Raw genomic sequence first — 22047 nt, 5'->3', positions numbered from 1 at the left:
GTCATTTTCCACTTGGGTTGCCACTGGCGTGCCAGGGTTGAGTTATTTCCGAGGAAATAAAGTGTTACAGCTCTCGTTAGTTTGAAAGTTAGTGGCACTTCCTACAATGAACCGACACCAATCTAGGGCAGATTTCGGACGAAGTTCTGAAGGCAAGGACAGCCCATAAGTTTCGGAGCCAATGAAGTAGAAGCGTGTTCGCAGGGACACAAATTCAAATCATCTGAAATTAAAGCTGAAATGGTGGAAACAGAGTGAGGAGAACGATCTCTCTCACTTCCCCACTTGTTCCATTACTAATTCAAAGCAGACATCACGTCCTGGTCGCCAAAAATTTCTATTCTTCAGTCCTGGGGAGTAACCAGAGATCAGACCTGACAAACGGTGGGCACTAATTCAGTTCAAAGAGCTCAAGTTGGATGCAGGACCGTGCAAAAGGAGAGGGGAATTGTTTTGTGTCTCATTACTGTCATGATGGGAGCGCAAAGTTAACTTTAGATGTCAAATTTCTAATTAAAAATATGATGTGAGGAGGAGAATTACCCATTTCCTCTTGGCGTTTTGAACCTCTATTAATCCTCTACAATTAATGTATTAATTTTTAAAGCCACTGTTTGTAATCCGTTTATAATATATGGATGGTTTCGTAATGTGTGAGCCTACTAAGATGGATACTAGTTACAGTAACTAAAGGATTTATTACTGTCTGGTAAGAACAGTTAATAGGTTTGGTGTGAATAGCGATATTAGTCAAGCTAAACACAGGTAGGTCTCATACGCCACGCTTTCGCAAAGCAGACGAACCGAAATCGGTTACAAAAACCAAGCAGGCTGTGCGCCTTTATCTAGAAACATTTCTTGTGGACGACCGTTGGCCCGAGCTCGAGGTACTCCTCTTTGGTGATCCACATCTTCCTGAAGGTGGACAACGAGGCAAGAATAGACCCACCTATCCACACGGCGTACTTCCTTTCGGCCGGGGCGATGACCTTCACTTTGGTGATCTGAGGAGCAAGAGCGGACATCTCTTTCTGAAGACGTTCCGTGAAGCCGGGAAACAAGGTGTTGCCTCCGGACAAGACTGAGTTGCCGTACAGTTCTTTACGGATATCCACATCACACTTCATGATGGAATTGCTGAGCATTTCGTGCACCCCACAGGCTTCAATTCCCACCAGAGATGGTTGGAACATGGCTTCTGGACAGCGGAATCTTTCTGTTCCGATGGTAATCACTTGTCCGTCAGGTAGATGGTACAGTTCATTGACTGCAGGAGAGTTGAAGGTGGCCTGCAGCTCGTCGATGAAGCTGTCAGCGATGTAGCACAGTTTTTCTTTAATGTCACGGACAATCTCACGTTCAGCTGTGAAAAAGATAAGGAAAGAATTGAATTCAGCATCTACTAAAGAGGCGAAACTCGTTGTTTTAAATTGTATTTAATTGTAGTTTAAAGTCAAATGCCCAATTTATACGATGTTTGTTTGTAGGTTTTACAGTGCAAGTGCAACACGGTCATAATGCGCCCCATTTAGACTAGACAAAAGAGTCCTGTTAAAAAGCAAAACCATGTGTAATAATTTAGAAGGCGCATATAGAAAATGTAAAATTTGTCCTAATCATCCATAAAACAGGCAAAAATATTAATAGTCAAGGGAACTTTCCAACAGACCGATCCACAGAATAATCTGAACGAACTGCAGAAGGCAACTACTAAACTGATGATAGACATCAGCAACCAAACTATGAGGAAGAAACACCCCCGGCTGGACACAGTCCCCCTGATGGACCCGGGACATTGCCATGCTCCGGCGACAAATGAACAAGAGTAGGAAAGACTTCCAGTGGGCCCGAAGATCATGACCAGCAAATGAGGTCGAAGCCCTGAGGCAAATATATAGACAAATCAGAAACCGGTACAACTGACGCCATAAAGACAAGTAAAAGACGCTTTTGGGAGTCTTTGGTCTCCACAGCAGGGAACACTGACCCCTGGGGCATTCTCTACAAGGTAACCACCAATAGACTTCCTAGCGGGGGGAAAGGTGATTGCTACCACTAGGACTCGGCAAGGAGACCTTACCACGACCTGGGAGCAGTCGATGAATAACATACTTGACACAATATCATACACAATAACATACTTGACACCTGGTCTGAAGCCATACTGGTTTCAGGCCTACATGCTAGAAACTAGCATGTAGACCTGAAACCAGTATGGCTTCAGACCAGGATCCTCAACTGTGGACGCACCGGGAAACTTGCTAAGGATATTCCAGGATTGTAGACGAAAGTATCTGCTGCTCATCTCTATTGACTTTGCTCGGGCGTTTGATTGACTTTGGTGGCCAAGTGTCCTGGCGAGGTTGAGGGAGGCTGAGGTGCCTCTTAACCTGTAAAAATAATTGAAAGCAATTTAACGCAAAGAAGAGTGGAAATCAACGTACACTATCAAAAAATAACAAGAGAGGTGCACAGAGGATGTCCGCAGGGGCCGCTCCTGTGGACAATGGTCCTCGATGAATTCCTGACGACGGATCTGGGTTCTGGGGAGCGCAAGTCTTCTCGGACGACTTGACATTGACAGTAGAGGTGGACTCCATGGCCCAATTGGAGGCGCTGGCAAATCAGGCACTGTAGCGGCTGCAGCAATGGGCATCAAAGAACCAGCTGAAAATATCGTCAGACAAGACCTCATCGAACCTCCAAAAGGGGACTCTACAACTGGGACGACCCCGGCAAATTAAAATCAACAATGTAACCATCAAATTTGTGAGCCAGCTGAAGTATCTGGGCGTTATCCTAGATAAAATTTGTTTTTGGCCAGCGGGTGGTTGGTTGGTGGAACCGACTTCCATCACTTGTTGTTGAAGTTGATAGCCTAAACAAATTTAAGGCTCAACTGGACAGGTATTTCGAGCGAACCGAGGGGTGAAATGGGAGTGGTGTGTTTTTTTTTTTTTTTTTTGGCTGATTCTGAATAAGCTTGCTTTCTTGCATCATATGCCTCTACTAATGCTAATGCTAATAAAAACCTGACGTTCCAGCCGCATCTGAAATACATAAGAAAAATCAGAGGATACTCCGGACTGGTAACCAGAATCACAAGGAAAGATTGGGGACTCAAGAAAAAAACACTGATGCTTTACTATAAAACAACCTTCCTTCCAGCAATCACCTACGCAGCAGGAGATTGCTGGCAGGAAGGTTGGATACCACATTGCTGTGGTATCCAAAAATGACACTGGTAGTCAACAAAAGAACAGAACACTAGAAATGACCCAAAGGACCATACTGCTATCAACAACGCGCGCTTGCAGCACGGTAAGTACCCCAACATTGCAGCTACTTGCTGGAGCACTCCCTCTGGACCTGGAGGCTGTTCGGGCGGGGCTACTGTTTTTGCTGGCCAGGCGAGTGGCTGCTACCCACCAAAGATTCACGACTGACCCGGCGGGCAACCTAAAAAACGAAAAAATTAGGCTACAGACCCACCTCCTAGACCTTTGCCAGAGAAGGTGGACAGAGACTACAAAAGGCGAAGTAACAAAAAGATTTCTACCAGACCTCCGGAAAATATACCCAAAACAGCCGGCCTGGTACCTCCCAGGGTACCATATGACAACGTTATTAGCTGGACCCTACACGGAGAATCTGTTTGGCTTCGGACTCGTTGAGGACCCCAATTGCATATGTAGGGAGAGCGGAAGCTGGAGCCACATAGTCTATGATTGTCAACACTATTAAGACCTCAGAGGGCTACTAATAACAAGGTTGAGATACCTCCCAAAAGGACTGGAGCACCACTTCCTGGACACTGAGGATGAATATAGGGCGCTCTCCCAGTATGCGCAAGACCTATTCACCAGGAGAAAAACACTAATAGCTATCTACAGCAGCGTACACAGAGATTGACAAAAATCGCCACCAAATGTGACAGAAAACTGAAACCCGCAGGGGACCAATATTTGGACAAGAAGAGTGCTGATCACACGGAAAAGAAAAGCAAGGACGGGGCTCGCCCCATGTGTGGCAAAATACAACAGACTAAACGCAGCACAGCTGCTCACACCCTGATGACGATCTGAAGAGGGCACCCTAGCCCTCTTCACCTATTATTCCCACTTCCTTGGGGACGTTCTATGTTCCCTCTCCTCTACCCCCAAATTTCTACTCTGGTGGGGCATGCCCCACCGAAAACTGGGGCTATCTACTCTATTGGCCCTATATTTCTGTCTTTTCCCCTCAATCTTCGATCTCCCTCCCCCTCTACCTTCATCATAGCGAAAGCCCCGCACATCAAAACCTTAACTTAAAATTACCCCTACGATAGCACAGATTTTTTTGATTTTTTTTATTAGGTCCTAGCCGCCGAAATCCCAGGAAATTAAGCGGCAGGACCTGCCAGAGTAAATTTATGGCTACTGGGTTCCTGGTCTGCCTCCATGGGGCGTAAGTGGAACAACGTTGGGCCTCAATAAGGGTCCAATGGCTAAATGACCAGATGAACAACGGTACATGACACTACACATGAACAATACCCACACGCTTTTAAATCTCTGGCATTTCTCAGTGAACTGGTTCACCACAATGAAAACAATGCGGAGATTGGGGGGGGGGAACCCCTGGTGCCGTATGACAACAACAACACACACACACACACTAGATTGCACACACTGTTTCAAGTGGAAGAAACAAATAAAACGACGTAATCTGTTAAGTGTTCCCCCTCCGAGTTGTGAATAAACTTTGAGGGCCATTAAGTCTTTAAAATGGTAACGATTTATTTCATGAATCCGGAAAAGAAATGGAAATGGCACTCGGTTCACTTCAAGCACTGATTAAAATAATCTCCATCAGTTAGCCACCCCAATTAAGAATGATAAACTCCTTTGAAACGTAATTGTCGAACAGTTTATCGTACGTAGAGTAATATTGTAAAGTCCTTTTACTATAACCCTGTTTAGTTTTCCATCGAGTGGAGTGTAAAAAATTAAAACTTGATATGCGCATGGTCAACAGATGTCACTAAATAATGCTCACCATCTTTTAGCTACCGCTACGCATTCAAGAATAAAACCATTCACCGAACTTCTTAATCAAATCAAACCTTGTGTCTTTGCACGTAGTTTGGCTCATTGGACAGGCACTTACCTGTAGTGGTGAAGTAACAGCCTCTCTCTGTCAGGAGGCGAATTAAGAACTCGGTCAGATTACGTCCCGCGTATTCCACCCGGCAAATGGCGTGTTGCATAGCATAACCTTCGTAAATTGGCACGGCATGTGTTACTCCATCTCCAGAGTCTAGCACAATACCCGATGTTCGGCCCGCTGTATATAAAGCCAGAACAGCCTGGATCCCAATAAACATGGCTGGAGTCTGGAAGTACTCAAACATTATCTAAAAGGAGGAAAAACACAATAAACACGCAGTTTGTGGAAATTTATGATCAAATGTACTTAAAGTAGCTGAAGCCACGCAATGGTGATTATAATTGCACTAAATTTTGCAATTTTTTGGGCAAGTTGGGCCACTCGATGTGTTACAAGAAGTTTTATCGAAAAACTAATAATGGAAACCGACAGACCAGCTCTTTATGAAAGTTGTTAGACAAATCAAGGTAATAGGAACCTCACGACGCTTTTAGATAATGAGGGACAGGGTGTTTATCATAAAATTTTAAATGCACAAGGGATAATCGATTCTGAAATATCTCATCTAAATGGATTGTTTAGGGCAATTATTTTCTTAAATGGATGAGACAGTTTCCTTGGTGGAAGACGTTTTCTTTTATGGCTGTGATGTTGTTTGTCTTTTGGTTAATGGCTCTGACCACCTGGGTTTGTATTGAAGAGGATGGGGAGGAAGCAGCATCGTGGTATATAGAAGGAAAGCGAACATTGGTTTGCTATTTAGGACTACTGTCCCAGCTCTGAAAATTCTTGGTAATGCCTCTCGCTACAACCATTTGAGTTTGTTTACTAACAACAAGCGTTCATATCAGATAGTCGTCTGATGTAATGAAACTAATCAAAGTTCTGTGCTTGTGTAACTTCTTGTTTTGTAAAGTGGGTGTGTACAAATAATTGCGCAAGAGCAGCTAAGACAAGAGTGTTACTGTAGTTCACAGGAACTCTTATTTTAAACTTTTGAATAAGTACCTCGTTATCTAAAGGAGCCTGGAAAATTATCGTGTTCTATAAAATTAAAGTGGACTTTATGATTGAAGAAAGAAAGAAGGGCTCTTCATGGGTTGCTATGTTTCTTTACCACATAAAGAAAAAGTCAGCTTTTAAACGGCCACTGCCCAAAATTGAAAGATAAGAGCGGATTGGGCCATGGTCGGAATTTTCCCATTCGACCCCATTCGTGGTCCCCCACAAGCAGAAAGGCGTGTTCAATGTATAATAGAAGAAGTTTGAAACTTCGTTTCTGATGTTCTTCCTAAATGTATAAAAAGATTCTTGTAAAAAATTATCAAGATGGTCTTGTTTTGAGGATTTTTGCACATTGTTTAATCAGAGTGTACCGGGTCTGTAGAAGTTCACAGCCGATATTCGTGTTAGAAAAACTCTGAAACAGTCTTATTATCTTATAAAGAACTTCAGAATTAAAAAGAAAGAAAAATAACTTTTAATCAAGATTCTCGAAGTCGATCTCTACCTCCTGTGCATCATCTCTTCTACCAATGAAAGCTGAAGTCAATGAGGAACAATTTGTTTATCGCGTCTGTAAATTGTATATATTAAAAGAAAAATTCTTGTTCATAGTTTGGTGCGACCACGCATCCAGCCGGATCCAAACGTTTGCGTGGAAGTTAATAGATACACACAAGAAGATGGATGACTGGATTGACTTCCTTTGAGAACAATAAATCATGAATACAATCGTTAATCGAATTTAGTAATTACACCAGCTTGAACCATGGTCCACTCAAAATGTTTCTCTGATCACTCGGCTATGTGAGGCCTCATTCTGATGTTGTAATTGTTGTTGTTGTTATTTGGTTTTTAGGAGCATTAGCAACTAAGGCCATATTGCTCCGGTGCGGTGGTCATTCCCTGACCTTTCCGCATCCTCCGTATTTGGTGGTGACGGGCTCGAACCCCGGTCTAATCAAGAAGCGTGTGCTACGCACTGCTGCTCCTTCCCACCTGGCTACGGAGGCGCCATGTTGTAATTGTAAATTTATTATATTCTATAGTCGATAAGAATATGACAGATCTGCTTCAATGTGACCAACAATAACGTGGTTACTGGCAAACTATTCAGACCTACCTCCGTCATCATTTCTCGATTAGCCAAAGGATTACGAGGGACTTCCGTCAGCAGCACGGGATGTTGTGCTGGATCCACCCTAAGTTCCTCGTAAAAGGTGTGCGACCAGATCTTCTCCATGTCATCCCAGTTGACCACGATGCCTTGTTCGATGGGGTAGATAACACTGAGGATACCACGATTCATCTGCGCCTCTTCTCCAACATACGTGTCTTTGTAGTTGATCCCTATGACGACGGGCTAAAAAAATAAAGATGGTCAATGGTCAAGGAGTTAAATATTGCATATTTAAATGTAAGACAATTAGGAATGCTAATATTAGTGGTTAACAGAGATTATTATTATTATTATTATTATCAGTTTATTCAGAGATGTCCTTCCAATCAATAATTCTAATATATTACATACAGAGACTCGTACTATTTCTACAAAAATCCTTAATTTACAACGCTAGCCCCACACACATCTCAGACTAAATACGCTGTTAGGCTTTTTTCGAAAGGTATTCTCTCTCTCTGTCGTAGGCGTGTTGTTAAAATTCCACACTTGATTGATATTCGTCGGGAATGTCGAATATAAACACCTAAAACTCACTCAAGGAGAATTTACTGCACCTTTGCAACTTCGGCTCCTATAGCTGAAGCCACTTTAACAGCAAAAACAAACGCCTATAACAGAAACCACGTTGAATAAGTTTCCTAGAAAATTATCAAGATAACGCCCACATTTGGAATGCACTAATGCATTCTTATCTTAAACATAAGTGAGAAAAATCTCAGGTACTTGACCTCAAAGATAATCCTAATGTGCTTCGCTAACGATGCTACAATAATCCAAGACACGAAGGTGTTTGAAACTTTGAAAGGAGCAAGTTTCAATCCACCCTTGTATTTGGAAACGGAATTCAATTTCTGTGGGATGCAATTTTCAGGAGTGCGCGTGTCTGAGGGTTGTTCCACAAAACCATGAAATGGACACAAAAATTAGACTGTGATTCCTGAAGAGAGCAGAGATCTGTAGAAAACGCATCCAGCCGAATCCAAACGTTTGTGTGGGAGTTAATAGCACACAAGAAGATGGAAGACTGGATTGGCTATCCTGAACTGTCGAAAATCTTGCAAATTAAAATAGAAATATTTGTTTTGCTAAATAAATCCAGGAAGGGCGAAAGAAAGTGAGAATTAGCATTAATGCCTGAGTATTAAGTTAAAGACAGAAAGTATTAAGATTGGATATTTAGTTTTAACGTAAATAAGGTTAAAGTTGGAAAAACACTGGATTTAGGAATGGGCAGATTTAGGCGTGGGAATTAAAATAGCGGCTTAAGATAAACAAGTAATTTAAATAATACAAGAGAACAAATAGAGAGAGAGACAGCGCAGAATAGAGGAGGGGACGCCATTTGAGAACAGGCGTGAAAGGGTTGCTGAGGGCAAGAACAATAGGACCGTACAATGGGATTGCAAAGCGTCTCTTTTGATCTAAGCCACCGTTAGAAAGTAAACATGAAATTGGTGGACGTCCAGTGTTCGCATCAAAAAGAAACGGCGTCAGGGTGGCTGATATATTGGCAAGTTGGCCATATTTAGAGAGAGAGTGTGGCCAATGTGTTAAAGGCCTCAATGTGTTAAAGGATAGAAACAAATATATAGAAAGAGTAATAATAGATGAAATGATTTTACTGATGTAAGAAATAAAAATTGGTAATGTAAGAGAATGATTGAGTAATCATCGAGGATTCAAATTAAGTAATATACAACTGATACAAACTGATGTTAATAATTTGCAAATTGAGAATAGTTGATGTGAGAGAGAGAGATAGTATAGTGTACTGTAGTACGGTTCAAATATATGGAAATTGGTACACTTGTATGTACCATGTGTGTCTTAATGTTCTGCTAACACCCGCTTTACACTCCCTACAATCTAGGATTTTCTGTGAATTGCAGTCAGATTTGCGTTTGTGAGGTCGGATTGTGATTTCAGTTGGGTTCAAATTCAAATTAAATCAAATAATAACCTTTTAATATTTATTCCCCCCTCCCCAACATGTTATGCATAATATACTTATATATTATTTAAGTTCAAATACACAATTTTCTAATTCCACGCGAAGCCAATAATTGGAATTAAGTGGTGGTCCCAGTGCACGATTGAGTGCAGGTCTTTCAGTGGGTTACTTTCAAAAATTCGTGAGTTTTACCTTTCGCACTGAGTGTCAAACAGGCTTTTTGGCTGTCTTTAAGCAGTCCTTCGAATCTAAGATGTTCTAGCATTTAGAATTTTAAATTCAAAAACCACATTCCAAGGCGCTTTCCGAAGTTAAGTGCACCTGAAATCGACTTTTTTTTCCCTTTTTTTCAGTGAGAAAACCTGTTTTCTGGGCGAAAACATTTAACCTTGAAGAGGTTAAATGTTTTATTGCGGTACAGAACTGGCCGTCTACCGACAATGATTTTTTCATTTCAATTATTGATATTAATTCGACAATTTAATTAATTGAAAACTTTTCAGAATTCACATTCTGTGGGCACAGTTGGTTCCAAGGCCCCAAAGTCAAGGGGTCTTCGGACCTACGCATTTGCTATCAGCAATATTGATAGTACATTTAGAATAGCCGTTTAAGTCGGCAGAAGGAGCTCATTATAAACCGCTTATTGGAAATTCCGTGTGTTTCAAAGCCAGTTTTGTTTGTGGAGCCACAAAAACGCCAAAAATCCCGAAAGAAGTCTGTAACTCATTCAGCTACTTGACGCGCAATACAGGAGGATTTCCAGATGTATAGAAGACGATTTTAAATACAAAATTTAAAAATATAGACCAATTTCTCCGTGTCCAACTGCAAGACAAAAAATCATTTTCTGTAAATTTAACCCATTCACAATATGTAGAATTATAAGTCATTGAGAGAGATTAATTTGCATAAAATAAAGTCGTTTACGTAGCAGTGATATCAGCGATGTAGTTGGCATTTTGGTCTGAGGTAATGCAGTCTCCCAACGGGATCTGTGTGTACCAAATTTGCCAGCATCCAAATAAAGTACGAGGAAGTCAGTAACCCCAAGACTTAAGATTGCGAAGGCCACATTGGCAAGGTGAACAGGACCGATTCGTCCTTCAGCCAAGTAGATATCTGCTAAAGAAAGTAAACACACCAGACATAAGTAATGCATCAACGTAAAGTAGAGAGAGAGAGAGACCCAGGTAAAAGCGAAGTTGGCTACAAAGCAAGTATGTAAGAGAGTGCCAGATAATGAAGAACAGCAGCACTCGAGTGTTTACAAACCGAATCGAATACAAACCACTTTAAAGGTTGTATGACCTCGCTGACGTGAGGAATCACCGCTTATATCTTGAAAAAGAAGTATTCGCCAAGCATATTGCAGGAAACACGCGATATTTATTGAACTAATGAAGAGTTATTGGTGGAGTCTCAGTATATAATTAAGAGAGTGGCGGGAAGGATCCATCATCTTGTGCTTGGTCATAATGAATTCCAGAAAGAGTGGCTGGATAATGTTTGCAATGAGAATTTGAATAAACGTTTAGGGGCTGCATTTCGTCCCTTATCTGTGATCCTCCAGTGGCAATAAATCATGAAACAGACAAAAAAATTCCTTGTTCTACGAGGGCAGTTTGGCAGTACGCAAGATGAAGCACCCTCTACCCTCCCGAGGAAAAATAACATGAAATGAATACAACGAAGGCGTTAGCTGATTATAAACAACCAATCAGACAGGACTGACCGGTACTCCATGTGAACATTTCATTATAACCCACAGAAGTTTGTATGGTATGACTCATCTGCACATTTCATGGTACTCCTGCACGTATCATCCTTGTTGTATACATCCGTGGTTTACCAAGCAGTTAACACACTAGATTATCTTCTTATCTGGAATGAAAAGAAGATAACTTGAGGTACAGATTCACTTTGATATAAGTTCCTGTTTCGATTTACGTAAATGCAAGGAAACGTCCAGCAGATACATTCCAGTTGAAGCGGTTTGTTGAACTTTCATTCCTTGATCAGGTCTCATTTTAGAGAGCCACCGGAAGCTTCATCCTAAGAAACCGAACTAATGGAAGCTGACACAAACGAACTTCATTATTTCTTATTTTGTAAACATTTTATTCAATTTCAGTTCATTCTTAAGAGAATTCCTTACCGAATATCTGGCTCGTCCAACCACAGAGGAAAACTCCACCCGTGGGGCATCATCACCGCCGAACCCAGCTTTGCACAACCCTGTACCATTGTCTATCACCACGACCTCTGTGTGATCGGCGGAATAACTGAAAAACAGCAAACATAAATGAAGGTGTGGTCAAGACATCAACCGAAGCATCTTAAAGAAATGAAAATCGAAAGTACGCGTTCGTGAGCATCTCGTATTAAATAAGGGGATGCAGAGATCAATTGATAATTTTGCAAATAGTCACATCCTCGTATAACTTAAACGTATTCTTAAATAGCTACATCCACCAGATTAATTTTCGTGACCAGATGTTTACAAGTTGTATAATTGAGTTTCCCGAGGGTTTGTGCTGACACAGAAGTAAACCCAACAGGTCAAGGAGAATGATTAAAATGAAAAGTGCGAATGTAAACAGCCCAAACGCTGAAAGTTTACGAGAACTCCGTTATTAGAGTTCAAGTATCTGAGATACAACGGCGTAATACTACACCGAACCCCAGGGAGGGCCTCATACTTCAAGGGATGTTGTCCTCTATTTTTACCAAATAACTGGCGGTCTTCAGATTACGAATTAATAGTTCAATTAAGTTTATTATGAATTCGTTAAATTCTTTCTGCATAAAATTAAATCTTCGCAATTAAACCAGCTTTGGAATTTTTAGAAATGCAAACGATAATACTAAAATAGACTTAACCTCGACACCAGATCTTTATTCGATCAACTTGCCTCATTTGTTGACTACATGTATTACACGGCTCAAAGTCAGATTTGACTTCTTGGGCTTAACATGAACAGGAAAACAGAGACCCTACTCTTGGAAGAGATGCGCTGACGGAAATTTTGATAATGCGATTTTTTTAGTTCCTCGAGGTAATTAACCGTCATGAGGAAGGACCGAAACGTGGGCCTAACAGGTACAGCGATCTAACATGGCTGGACTAATTCATTTTACGGTACTGGAATTTAAAACAATGGAGTTCTTCCTACAGATCGTTGACTGAAAGGACATTGTTGCATAACGATTGTTGATAATTTTGGCGCTTGGATTTCCTTTCCAACAATGGTATTTTTAAAGAAAATGTCGTTTGGTGTTTCACAATTCTGTTTCTGCGATTCATAAAGCACGAAATAAAAAATATATATATATTTGATAAAAATAATTCGAGAGAATTCTGCAAATATTCAATATCATTTTTGTCCTTCATCTTTAAGGTGATGGTGAATGAAACGATACGCAACTTTCTTTGTTTCTCGACAAAAACAAGTAGACAAGGGTAAGGAAAGGAAGATGTCCGATGCTAATAAGTTTAACTAAGGCCATCTGAAATCGTCTTCCTCAGATATTGGTTTCTAGAGAGAAAGAAAGTGTCCAGAGCTCACTGAGCATAAAGCACATAAAGAAATAAATATCCTAAATTTCAATCGGAGTGAATTAGTGTTGATATAATGACAACATTCGGCAACACTCTTTGGAACAGAACACGAAAATCTCTGAACTAATACGTATCGGTATGAAATAAGGACCGATTCGGAAACTCTCCAGTTACAGTGTTTAGTGTTATACGGGTGGGACCACTGGTGTAACACCTGCTTGAAGGTTGACTGTTTTTCAGAGAGGCACACCCACCACAACAGTTCTTTCTTCGAGTGTCGGCTACACGATCCAACCCAATTACGCAAATTACATCTGCTCAGATCAAAGCTTCGTTTTATTCTTACGCCCAGACTATTTGGTTACCGTTGATGACGCTGACATCCCAAACACAGAGTTCATTCATTAAAGCATTGCGACGTCATCGCACAACGGATCGTTCGATTGCCGAAGCAGTCGTCTGTTTTCCGTTGGAAGCCGACGAAAATCTTTAAATGACCCTTGGAGCTATCCGATTGGCTTAAAATAATTTTATTTATTTATTTTTTTAATTAACTGGAGTTAAGCAGTTTTATTTACTTGAGAGAACTTCCAAGAACCGTTTGAGTCCCCCTTATCTAACCCCTACCTCCGACAACCGTTCGCGTGGTCTTCAAGCACCTCTAGGTCTCCCACCCATGTATTACTCTGTTAGCAATAGCAATTTCACCAATAGCTACACTCAGATTTCAGTTCAATGGAAGCTTGGAATTATGTGACTTTAGAAAATATTAGCCATTATCCATACATTATGACAGACTCTTCTCAGATTCTGTTGAACACAACACATCATATGCTGGCCAACGATAGTAATAAGGCTCCATCAAGGCAACACTGATATCGAATGGAATTTTATTCGGTGAGAAAATAATGGATTTATATTTATTTTTGTAGATTTATGGTTTGGCCACACTGGTTTGCATAGTGTCAAAATAGGCTGCGATCATGGTAAGGGTGGTCTTTGACTTTGTGACAGTGCTGTGCTGGTTTGATGTGTTTTAGGATCTTGATGTCTTTCGCAAGGACTAAGTGCTCCAGTGATGGTGACTAGTACTGGAGCTATGGACATTAAGAAAAGACGGGATAGACTCCACGCCCTTGTAGGATACATATAGTTATGGTTGTGTAGGTGATATCGATCATTTTGAGGACGATAGTCCAGTTTTGAAATCAAGGAAAATTCCCTGCGTCCAGAAGCGTTGTTCAAATATATTGAGGAGTTGGACTGCGGACTGCATAAAAGGAGACCTTAAAGTCAAAATAAGTGACCACTAGTTCTTGCACGAAGGCAATAATGACGTTAGTGGATAATAGGTTGATGACAGAGGCACTATGAGGGATGAAATGGTAGAAATGTCTGAAGGCTCTCTGGCAGGACCTGTTTGGTGATATAGGCAAGAGAATTGTATCAAGTACCTTTCAGAGACCAATGCGTTTGAAATCGGTCGATATGGCTTCACCAGTGAGAGGAGTACTACCTTCGGTAAGGGACTCACTTATAAGCATCCTAAAGACGTTTGATAACTATCGTGAATTTATGAATTTCGTCTATCCCTGTATTCGAAGAAGCAAGTAAGGAGTTGCTTGTGATAACAGTTTGGATACGGTAATGGTTGTCGGAAAGATCAAGCCTTTCCCATCACTAAGGGGAGGGAGCAAAGTTTTCTGGTTCCCCACTGCACTGATAAAACAGGAGATGTAGTCTCGCCAGATATTCAGATCTTGTCCAGGAGATCTTTAACATAAAGCCATATGATCCTTTCTAACACAGGGGTCTTAACAAAATAGAATCTTAACTGGTTGAACTGAGCTCGGGTACTCGAATATGCCACCTTATCATATCATGTGTGTTTCCGTGTCCGATGTACTCTTAGTTGATGTAGCAAACTGTTGAGTTGGGGTCTACAATGCCTCAGTGGGCAGAGGGAGGAAAGACATTTTGGTGGCTGCATCCTGGATGAGGATGGAAATACAATTGTATAGAATTTTGACGACTTCCCACATCTTTATAAGATAGTCACAGGTGCCTATCTCATGTAGATGTGACGCCGCTCTAACGGTGCATTTCTGAATGTTTAATTTAGGGCTAGATCTGTTCAGCAATGAGAGCTGGAGCCAGTTGAGAATAGTTGTAATCCAAATCGAAGTATGTTTTCACTTAGTTTCTTCTGTATACCAAATAAACCAGAGATGAAGTCGAGTTAATGTGGTGCGTACAGGCTGGAAGTACATAGCTGATTGTTGGTCAGCGGCATGGAGATGCAGGCAAAGCAAAGAAGATTCCTTAAATGGACCATTTACTGGGAAGGTAGAGTCAAGTCTCCACAGAGAAATTTAATGGTGCATGCCCGAAACAAATAAAAAAAATTCTGTTTATACTGTGGGACGACCACAAATCTCTCGTTAAATTTTACATTTTTCTAAAAGAAACATTCACTAGAGAATTTAAAGCGTTATGTGGCACGTAGAGGCAACATGTGACGTATGTCTGATAAACACGAATTAACGAAACACTGACAGCACAAACCAACGATGCTTTGCAAGCATTTTTTAAAGTTTTCGCAGCCACACGGAACCAGGGCGTAGATTCGCAATTTCTGTGTCGAGATCGGAGAGGTTAAATTCGAGGACAATAACCTCAGTTTCCTGCGTGCACTTACGCCGCATTCTGTAAGTGCAATTTGTAATTACTTAGCAGAAAAAGAGCACAGAGTCTAGACAGAGAGAAACTCTGCTGAGATTAGGTCAGCATCATCGTTTTGGAGCTGATAGCAGCAGATAAAATCTGAACGAGTAGCACAGATTCAGATATTGCTGTTTCTTTGGGTAATTAAGGACAAAGAGGTGGCACACAAAATCCCCATTGACTTTGTGAAGTGTCATTTGCGTTGTAAATAGAAGCGGCTCTGGAAGAAGGAAAAAAAGTAGCCCATTCACACTTGTTAATTAGAGTCAAATTGTGCTTTGCCGAGTCACATTTTTCAACCCGCGTCACTAATTGTTCTATGACGTCATGACTTGTGTGTACGTGACAGAGCACACGCTGTTTACTCGTACATTTTAAGATCCCTATTAGTTAATGAAGTCCTAGAGGCAGCTGTCTTTCTAAGGAATTCCAGCAGATGATATAATGAGTCGAGCTCCACCTCTTCCCTCTGTCTTGGAGGGATAAGCATAAAGGGAACATTTGTTTTCATTATAAATGGAGGTCTAGAACATTTAATTACTTTTAATTAAGTTAATAATTGGTATTAGTAGTGGCAAATGATTCAAGAAAACAAGTTTATAAGCATTAGCCAAAAAAAAATCCAATAAACTTTCCATATCACTTTCCAATAGTTTTTCTAGTTCTTCTTTGAACTTATTCAAACTGTCAACTTCCACTACAACAGATGGAAGTTTGTTCCAACAATCACCCACGAGCTGGGCAAAGGCAATCCTCCGCATATCTATTCTTCAACCATTCTTCCTCAATTTGAATTTATACCCTCTGATGTGCGTAGTCTGAGCAGTAAGAGGAAGAATCCCATCAGCATTGAGTCTGATTAATCAATTCAAATCCTTAAACACCTCAATCAGATCACCTAGCAGGTGCCTAGTTTCTAGACGCTGCAATTTGCAGAACTGAAACCCATCTTGATAAGAGCACCCTTTTATTTACCCCACTAATCTCTTTACCCGTTTCAGCAGCTCTACATCCTCCCTAAAATGAGGCCTCCACACCAGTATGCCGTATTGATATTGTAGTTTGACTACTGTCTTATACAATGAGATAATCACCTCTTTATCCCTTACTAGCAAAATTCCTGTGTATCATTGACAAAACTCCATGAGCAGTCCTGGGAGCCTGTGTGCATTATCCGCGGTTTTTTTTCATTTTCTACCACCCTAGGTGTAGTACCACATAGTTGGTAAGGTAATCTGGGATTAACAAGTACAGGTCACTGTTGAACAAAAGCCGAGAATTAGGGTTGAATTTGAAAGTGTCTGCAATTCTGCCCAGACACGATAGGAGGGAGTATATGATGAGAGCCTTGTCGATCAATTCGGCCCTGGAAAGATTGTGCAAGGCTCAAGGGGTGAATTTTTTTCAGCCTGGACTGTACTTGTTAACAGGAGAGATTGCTTCTACAGGGATGGGATACACTTAAATAGAAAGGGTGCAAGAATATTTGCTGATGCTATCGAGGCAGTGTTAGGTGGGTCGGAAAACTGATAGCTTGGGGGGATACAAGGACTAATAGATTAACAGTAGCCGTAGGCAGAGGTGAAGGTGATTCTTGCACTGCTTCTATTAGATTAAGTAGCGACCTGGAGCGAGGGGTGTTGGGGTTTCAGGGACGGATGGCACTCATCGTGAAATAGGTGGGTATATGGAATGTGTTAGGGTAACTAGGAATAGGAGTAGGAGTAGGAGCATGTATGCTTGCATGCATACCAATGCTCGAAGTATAGTAAATAAATTTGATGAATTTGAAGTGTTGGTCAAGACATCAAAGGCGGATGTTGTTGGGACAGCAGAGACATGGTGTCACACTGATATAAGGAATGCCGAACTGGAATTTGGGGAGTACAATGTGTACAGAAAGGATAGAAAGGAAGGAGGGTTATGCTGTTAGTTAAGAAACACATAAAATCAAAAGAAGTGCATCCAGTTGATATAGATGAACAATGCACTGTTGAGTCAGTTTGGTGTGACATAAGCACTGCGAGAGCAAAAATAAGAGTAGGAGTGTGTTATAGGCCTAATGACTCGAATGAGTACAATGAACAATTGTACAGAGAAATAGAGTGGGCTAGTAAATCGGAATGTCTTATAATGGGGGATTTTAACTTCCCAGATATTGACTGGAACTTGTGCGTTGGTCACTCACACACTAGTCAGACTTTTGTGGATTTATTGGATGATTGTATTTTGCAGCAGCATGTTCAAGAGGCAACCAGAGAGGGTAATACTCTTGATCTGGTTATCAGCAGTGATCATTCGTGTATTAAGAATTTGCAGATAAAGGAACCACTAGGTGGCAGTGATCACAGTGTACTGATGTGGGATTTACTTAAAGATTTAATTACCATCAGGGGTAAAGGAAAGGGTTTTTGCTTTCGTAAAAGGTGACTGCAGTGGTCTCCGACAGTTTTTAAATTCTGTACAGTGGCATCAACTGACAATATTACCAACAGTAAATTCTAAGTGGGAAGCATTCAAGGAATTAATCGTGGAAGCTACTAAAAGTTTCATACCTATTAAGAAATATTGTTCAAGGTTTAGGCCTAAATGGTTATCTAATGAACTAATGAGACTCGTAATACAGAAGAAAAATGCATGGGATGCATATAAATTATCAAGCGACTCAGAAGCCTATGGCAGATATAAGTTAATCTGTAATCAGGTAACAAAGGAGGTTCGGCAGGCGAAGGCAGATTACGAGAAATCCCAGGCAAAAGATGCTAAGAAAAACAGCAAGGATTTCTTTACTTATATAAACTCTAAAAGGAAGGGGATGAATCTGATTGGTCCACTTGACATCGATGGTTCGACTGTTGATGATCCTGCTCAGATAGCAAACAAACTGAATGAGTATTTTGCATCTACATTCACACATGAGGAGTTAAGGTTTGAAAATGGCAGAAGGTTATCAAATTGTAGCAGGATACTTAATGATTTTGTAATAACTGAAAGCAAAATGGAGGAGAAATTGTTGAAGTTAAACGTAAGAAAAGCACCTGGGGTGGATGGGATCTATCCAGTTATATTAAAGGAGGCGGCAAGGCAACTAAGCAAACCCTTAGCCATAATTATGAGAGCATCCTTGGACTCAGGGGAGGTTCCCATGGACTGGAGATGTGCAAAAGTATCCCCAATTCACAAAAGGGGGATCGAAGGGTGACACGAGTAATTACAGACCAGTTAGTTTAACTTCTGTTCCGGGTAAAATAATGGAGTCGATGGTTAAAGATGCATTGCAGGATCATCTAGACAAGACTGCAGCAATAATTCAGACACAGCATGGGTTTGTTAAGGGAAAGTCTTGTCTGACAAATTTGATAGGATATTATGATGTGGTTACAAAGGAACTGGATGCAAAAAATAATTTTGATATCATATATTTGGATTTCAGGAAAGCTTTTGACACTGTTGTGCATGGAAGACTACTATACAAATTGGAGCAGAATGGTATTAAGGGTAAGTTGCTACAATGGATAAAAGGATATTTTAGTGGGAGAAGACAGAGGGTGGTAATTAATAGGTGCTTCTCTTCGTGGACTAATGTTATTAGTGGAGTCCCACAGGGTTCGGTGTTGGGTCCACTGTTGTTTTGTATATTTATCAATGATATTGATGAAGGTATATCAGGCTTAGTGTCGAAGTTTGCAGATGATACAAAGTTGGCAGGGTTGTTAATGACAGTAATGGCAGTGTGCTACTGCAACAGGATCTAGAAAATTTGGGCAGATGGGCTAAGAAGTGGCAATTGAAGTTTAACCTTGACAAATACAAAGTACTGCATATGGGTAGACGTAACCCCAGAGGAGTGTACCAACTGTGTGGTACTACACTTAAGGTGGTAGAAAATGAAAAAGACCTGGGAGTAATTGTGCAGTCAGATATGAAGTTTTCTGAGATGCAGACAAGCTGCCAGGTCAGATCATGGGGTTTTGTCAATGATATATAGGAATTTTGCTAGCAGGGAGAAGGATGTGATTGTCCCTCTGTATAAGACAATGGTCAGGCCATGCCTTGAGTACTGCGTATAGGTCTGGAGGCCTCATTTTAGGAAGGATGTCGATTTGCTTGAGCGTGTACAGAGAAGGGCAACAAGATTGGTGAGGGGAAATGAAGGGATCCTCTTGCCAAGAGAGGCTTAAGTTCTGCAAATTGCAGTGGCTGGAGACTAGGCACCTGCGCGGTGATCTAATTAGGGTGTATAAGGCCTTGAATGGATTGAGAACGCTGAATTTTGATGGGATCCTTCCACTTGTTCAGATTACGAACCTAAACGGGCATATATTTGAATTAAAAAAGGACAGATGTAGAATAGATGTGCGGAAATTTGCCTTTAGCCAGCGGGTGGTTAATTGGTGGAACAAACTTCCATCTGTCGTGGAAGTTGGTAGGTTGAATAAATTTAAGGAGGAAATGGACAGGCATTTGGAGGGAATGGTGTGATTTTTTTTTTTTTTTTTTTTGGCTGATGCTGCATAAGCCATACACTTGCTTTCTTGCATCACATGCCACTACTACTACTACCCATGTGCAGTACCTTGCATTTGTCAAAATTCCATAAGAGAAATTTTTCATTGTTTCTAATTGAAAACGTCCATCATATTCTTTAATGTACAAGTTAGAAGTGCCTTTAAATGGCTTTGCTTTGTTTGAAGTAGTAATAATATTGCCTTATTAATAGCCCTTAAAAGATAAAAGGTAAACTGCAGGATGGAAGCGTCCTCAACGATCCATGTTGAGGGAAAAAAAAAAAAAAAGTAAAGTGCAGCCATTATCAACCCACTGCAGGATGGAAGCCTCCTCAACAATTCATGTTGAGGGAAACGGACCATAATCTGCCACGCTGGTCCAGTGCGGGTTGACAGATCGACCGTATTCAGCTGTCAGGGGCTTGAACCCCGATCTACTCAAAGAGCGTGTGCTACTGCACTCCCGCTCCTGCCCACTCGGCTACGGAGGCCGTCTGTTGAGGGAAGTGGACCATAATCTGCCATGCTGGTCCAGTGCGGGTTGGCAGATCGACAGTATTTAACAGTCAGGGGCTTGAAACCCGGTCTACTCAAGCAGAATTTGAGGCAGAGTGGTCAGGAGAGGGAATACTATTGCACTCCCTCTAATGACCACTCTGCTTTGGAAGCCTTACTGGAATGTAAATACAGTATTTACAAACACGCAGACGACTTGTAAGGTCGTTAGTGGCGCCATCTATGGATATTATATGGCACTAAAGATCAAGGTTTGAGTCATAACTTTTCAAAGAATGGCATATTAATTAATACGATGCATTAAATGAGCGCGGGGTGGAGAAACCACTAGAATGTGCCGAAAACAGTCCACTAGTTCAAGGGAAGGCCCACGTAATTATTTTCACCAGGTCCACTGAATTCTGGGCATGCCATTGAATGAATATATGAATTACATGAAATTGAATTTTGTATTTCATATATTGCAACAGCTTAATATACAATTTAAATGGTCACATCGATTTTCCAATGAATAAAAATAAAAAAAAGAAATGAAGTTGCTCTGGAAGGATATCGTAATGATTCATTGCATCGATTAGCGAGGTTCCATTATAGGGCAAGTGTCGCATAAGGCAGGGAAGGCATAAGTGGGTTAAGTACTGCCATAATTTATAGTCACAACACGAATTCTCGCTGCGTTCTAACTCGACTAACAACCAAAACAACATCCCCCTACGTATATGTAAGATTAAGCTGCCCCAAAAGGTTCTGATGGAGACGTCAGACAAAGCAATCGATGGACGTGTCCGTGTTTGTTCTAAATTTATGCCAGCCTAACTGATGGTGTGCCGCTACCAACCACCCTCATTGATTATTGGTGTCCGTGTATAATTGATAGTTACCTTACCAATAGTCAACAACACGAAACATCCGAATGGGAAACAAAAGCAGCGTGTTCGATGCAGTGGGTCAATACATCGATTTGACAAATGAATCTACATTGCAGTTGCAGTTACTGGAAACTAAGTCATGTAGTGGTTGTAGAGAAACAGGCTTTAGTGGAGGAAATCGTGAGTTCCCACAGGCCTCGCACGATTTAATGTTTTTATCCGAGTGTACTGAGCATTTCCACCAGCGTTTTTCTCAAAATTGCTTCTGCCTATCGTAGTAAAACCAAGAAGGAATGTGCCTGTCTGAAGTTGGGAAAAAATTCTTTCAGCCTTATTTTATGTTGATATACACTAAGTGGCCACTGAAATCCCGCCTCCTCCCTCAATATACCCACAGCTGCAGAGGAATAATTAAAATCTGGGTTAAATTTTTCTAGCAGGGGCTTTTAGGTAACATGGAAAAACATCATATAGAATGTTTAAATTTTGCACGGGACAAATATTGGAGCATATTGTACAGAAAAAATGGCTTTGGCAGCTTCCAAAATGCGATTTCTCACTTAGTCTTGCATGGTAATACA

At 41.0% G+C, this 22047-nt stretch overlaps 1 protein-coding gene across 1 annotated transcript; it reads right to left on the bottom strand.

Moving 5' to 3' along the window:
- Positions 1–845: 845 nt before the first annotated feature.
- On the bottom strand, positions 846–20606 carry LOC150083076 (actin, cytoplasmic-like). Its single transcript, XM_090377774.1, has 5 exons — positions 20594–20606; positions 11446–11552; positions 7277–7516; positions 5152–5398; positions 846–1363 (listed from the first exon to the last, which is right to left on the bottom strand). Exons 1-5 carry the CDS (start codon positions 20604–20606, stop codon positions 846–848), a joined length of 1125 nt encoding a protein of 374 aa, XP_090233900.1.
- Positions 20607–22047: the final 1441 nt, after the last annotated feature.

Source organism: Mastigoproctus giganteus, chromosome 7 (assembly GCF_048544385.1).
Source record: "Mastigoproctus giganteus isolate SK-2022 chromosome 7, ASM4854438v1, whole genome shotgun sequence".
NCBI lineage: Eukaryota > Metazoa > Arthropoda > Arachnida > Uropygi > Thelyphonidae > Mastigoproctus > Mastigoproctus giganteus.
Note: the sequence above shows the minus strand (reverse complement) of the source record. Positions and strands in the feature narration are given on the sequence as shown.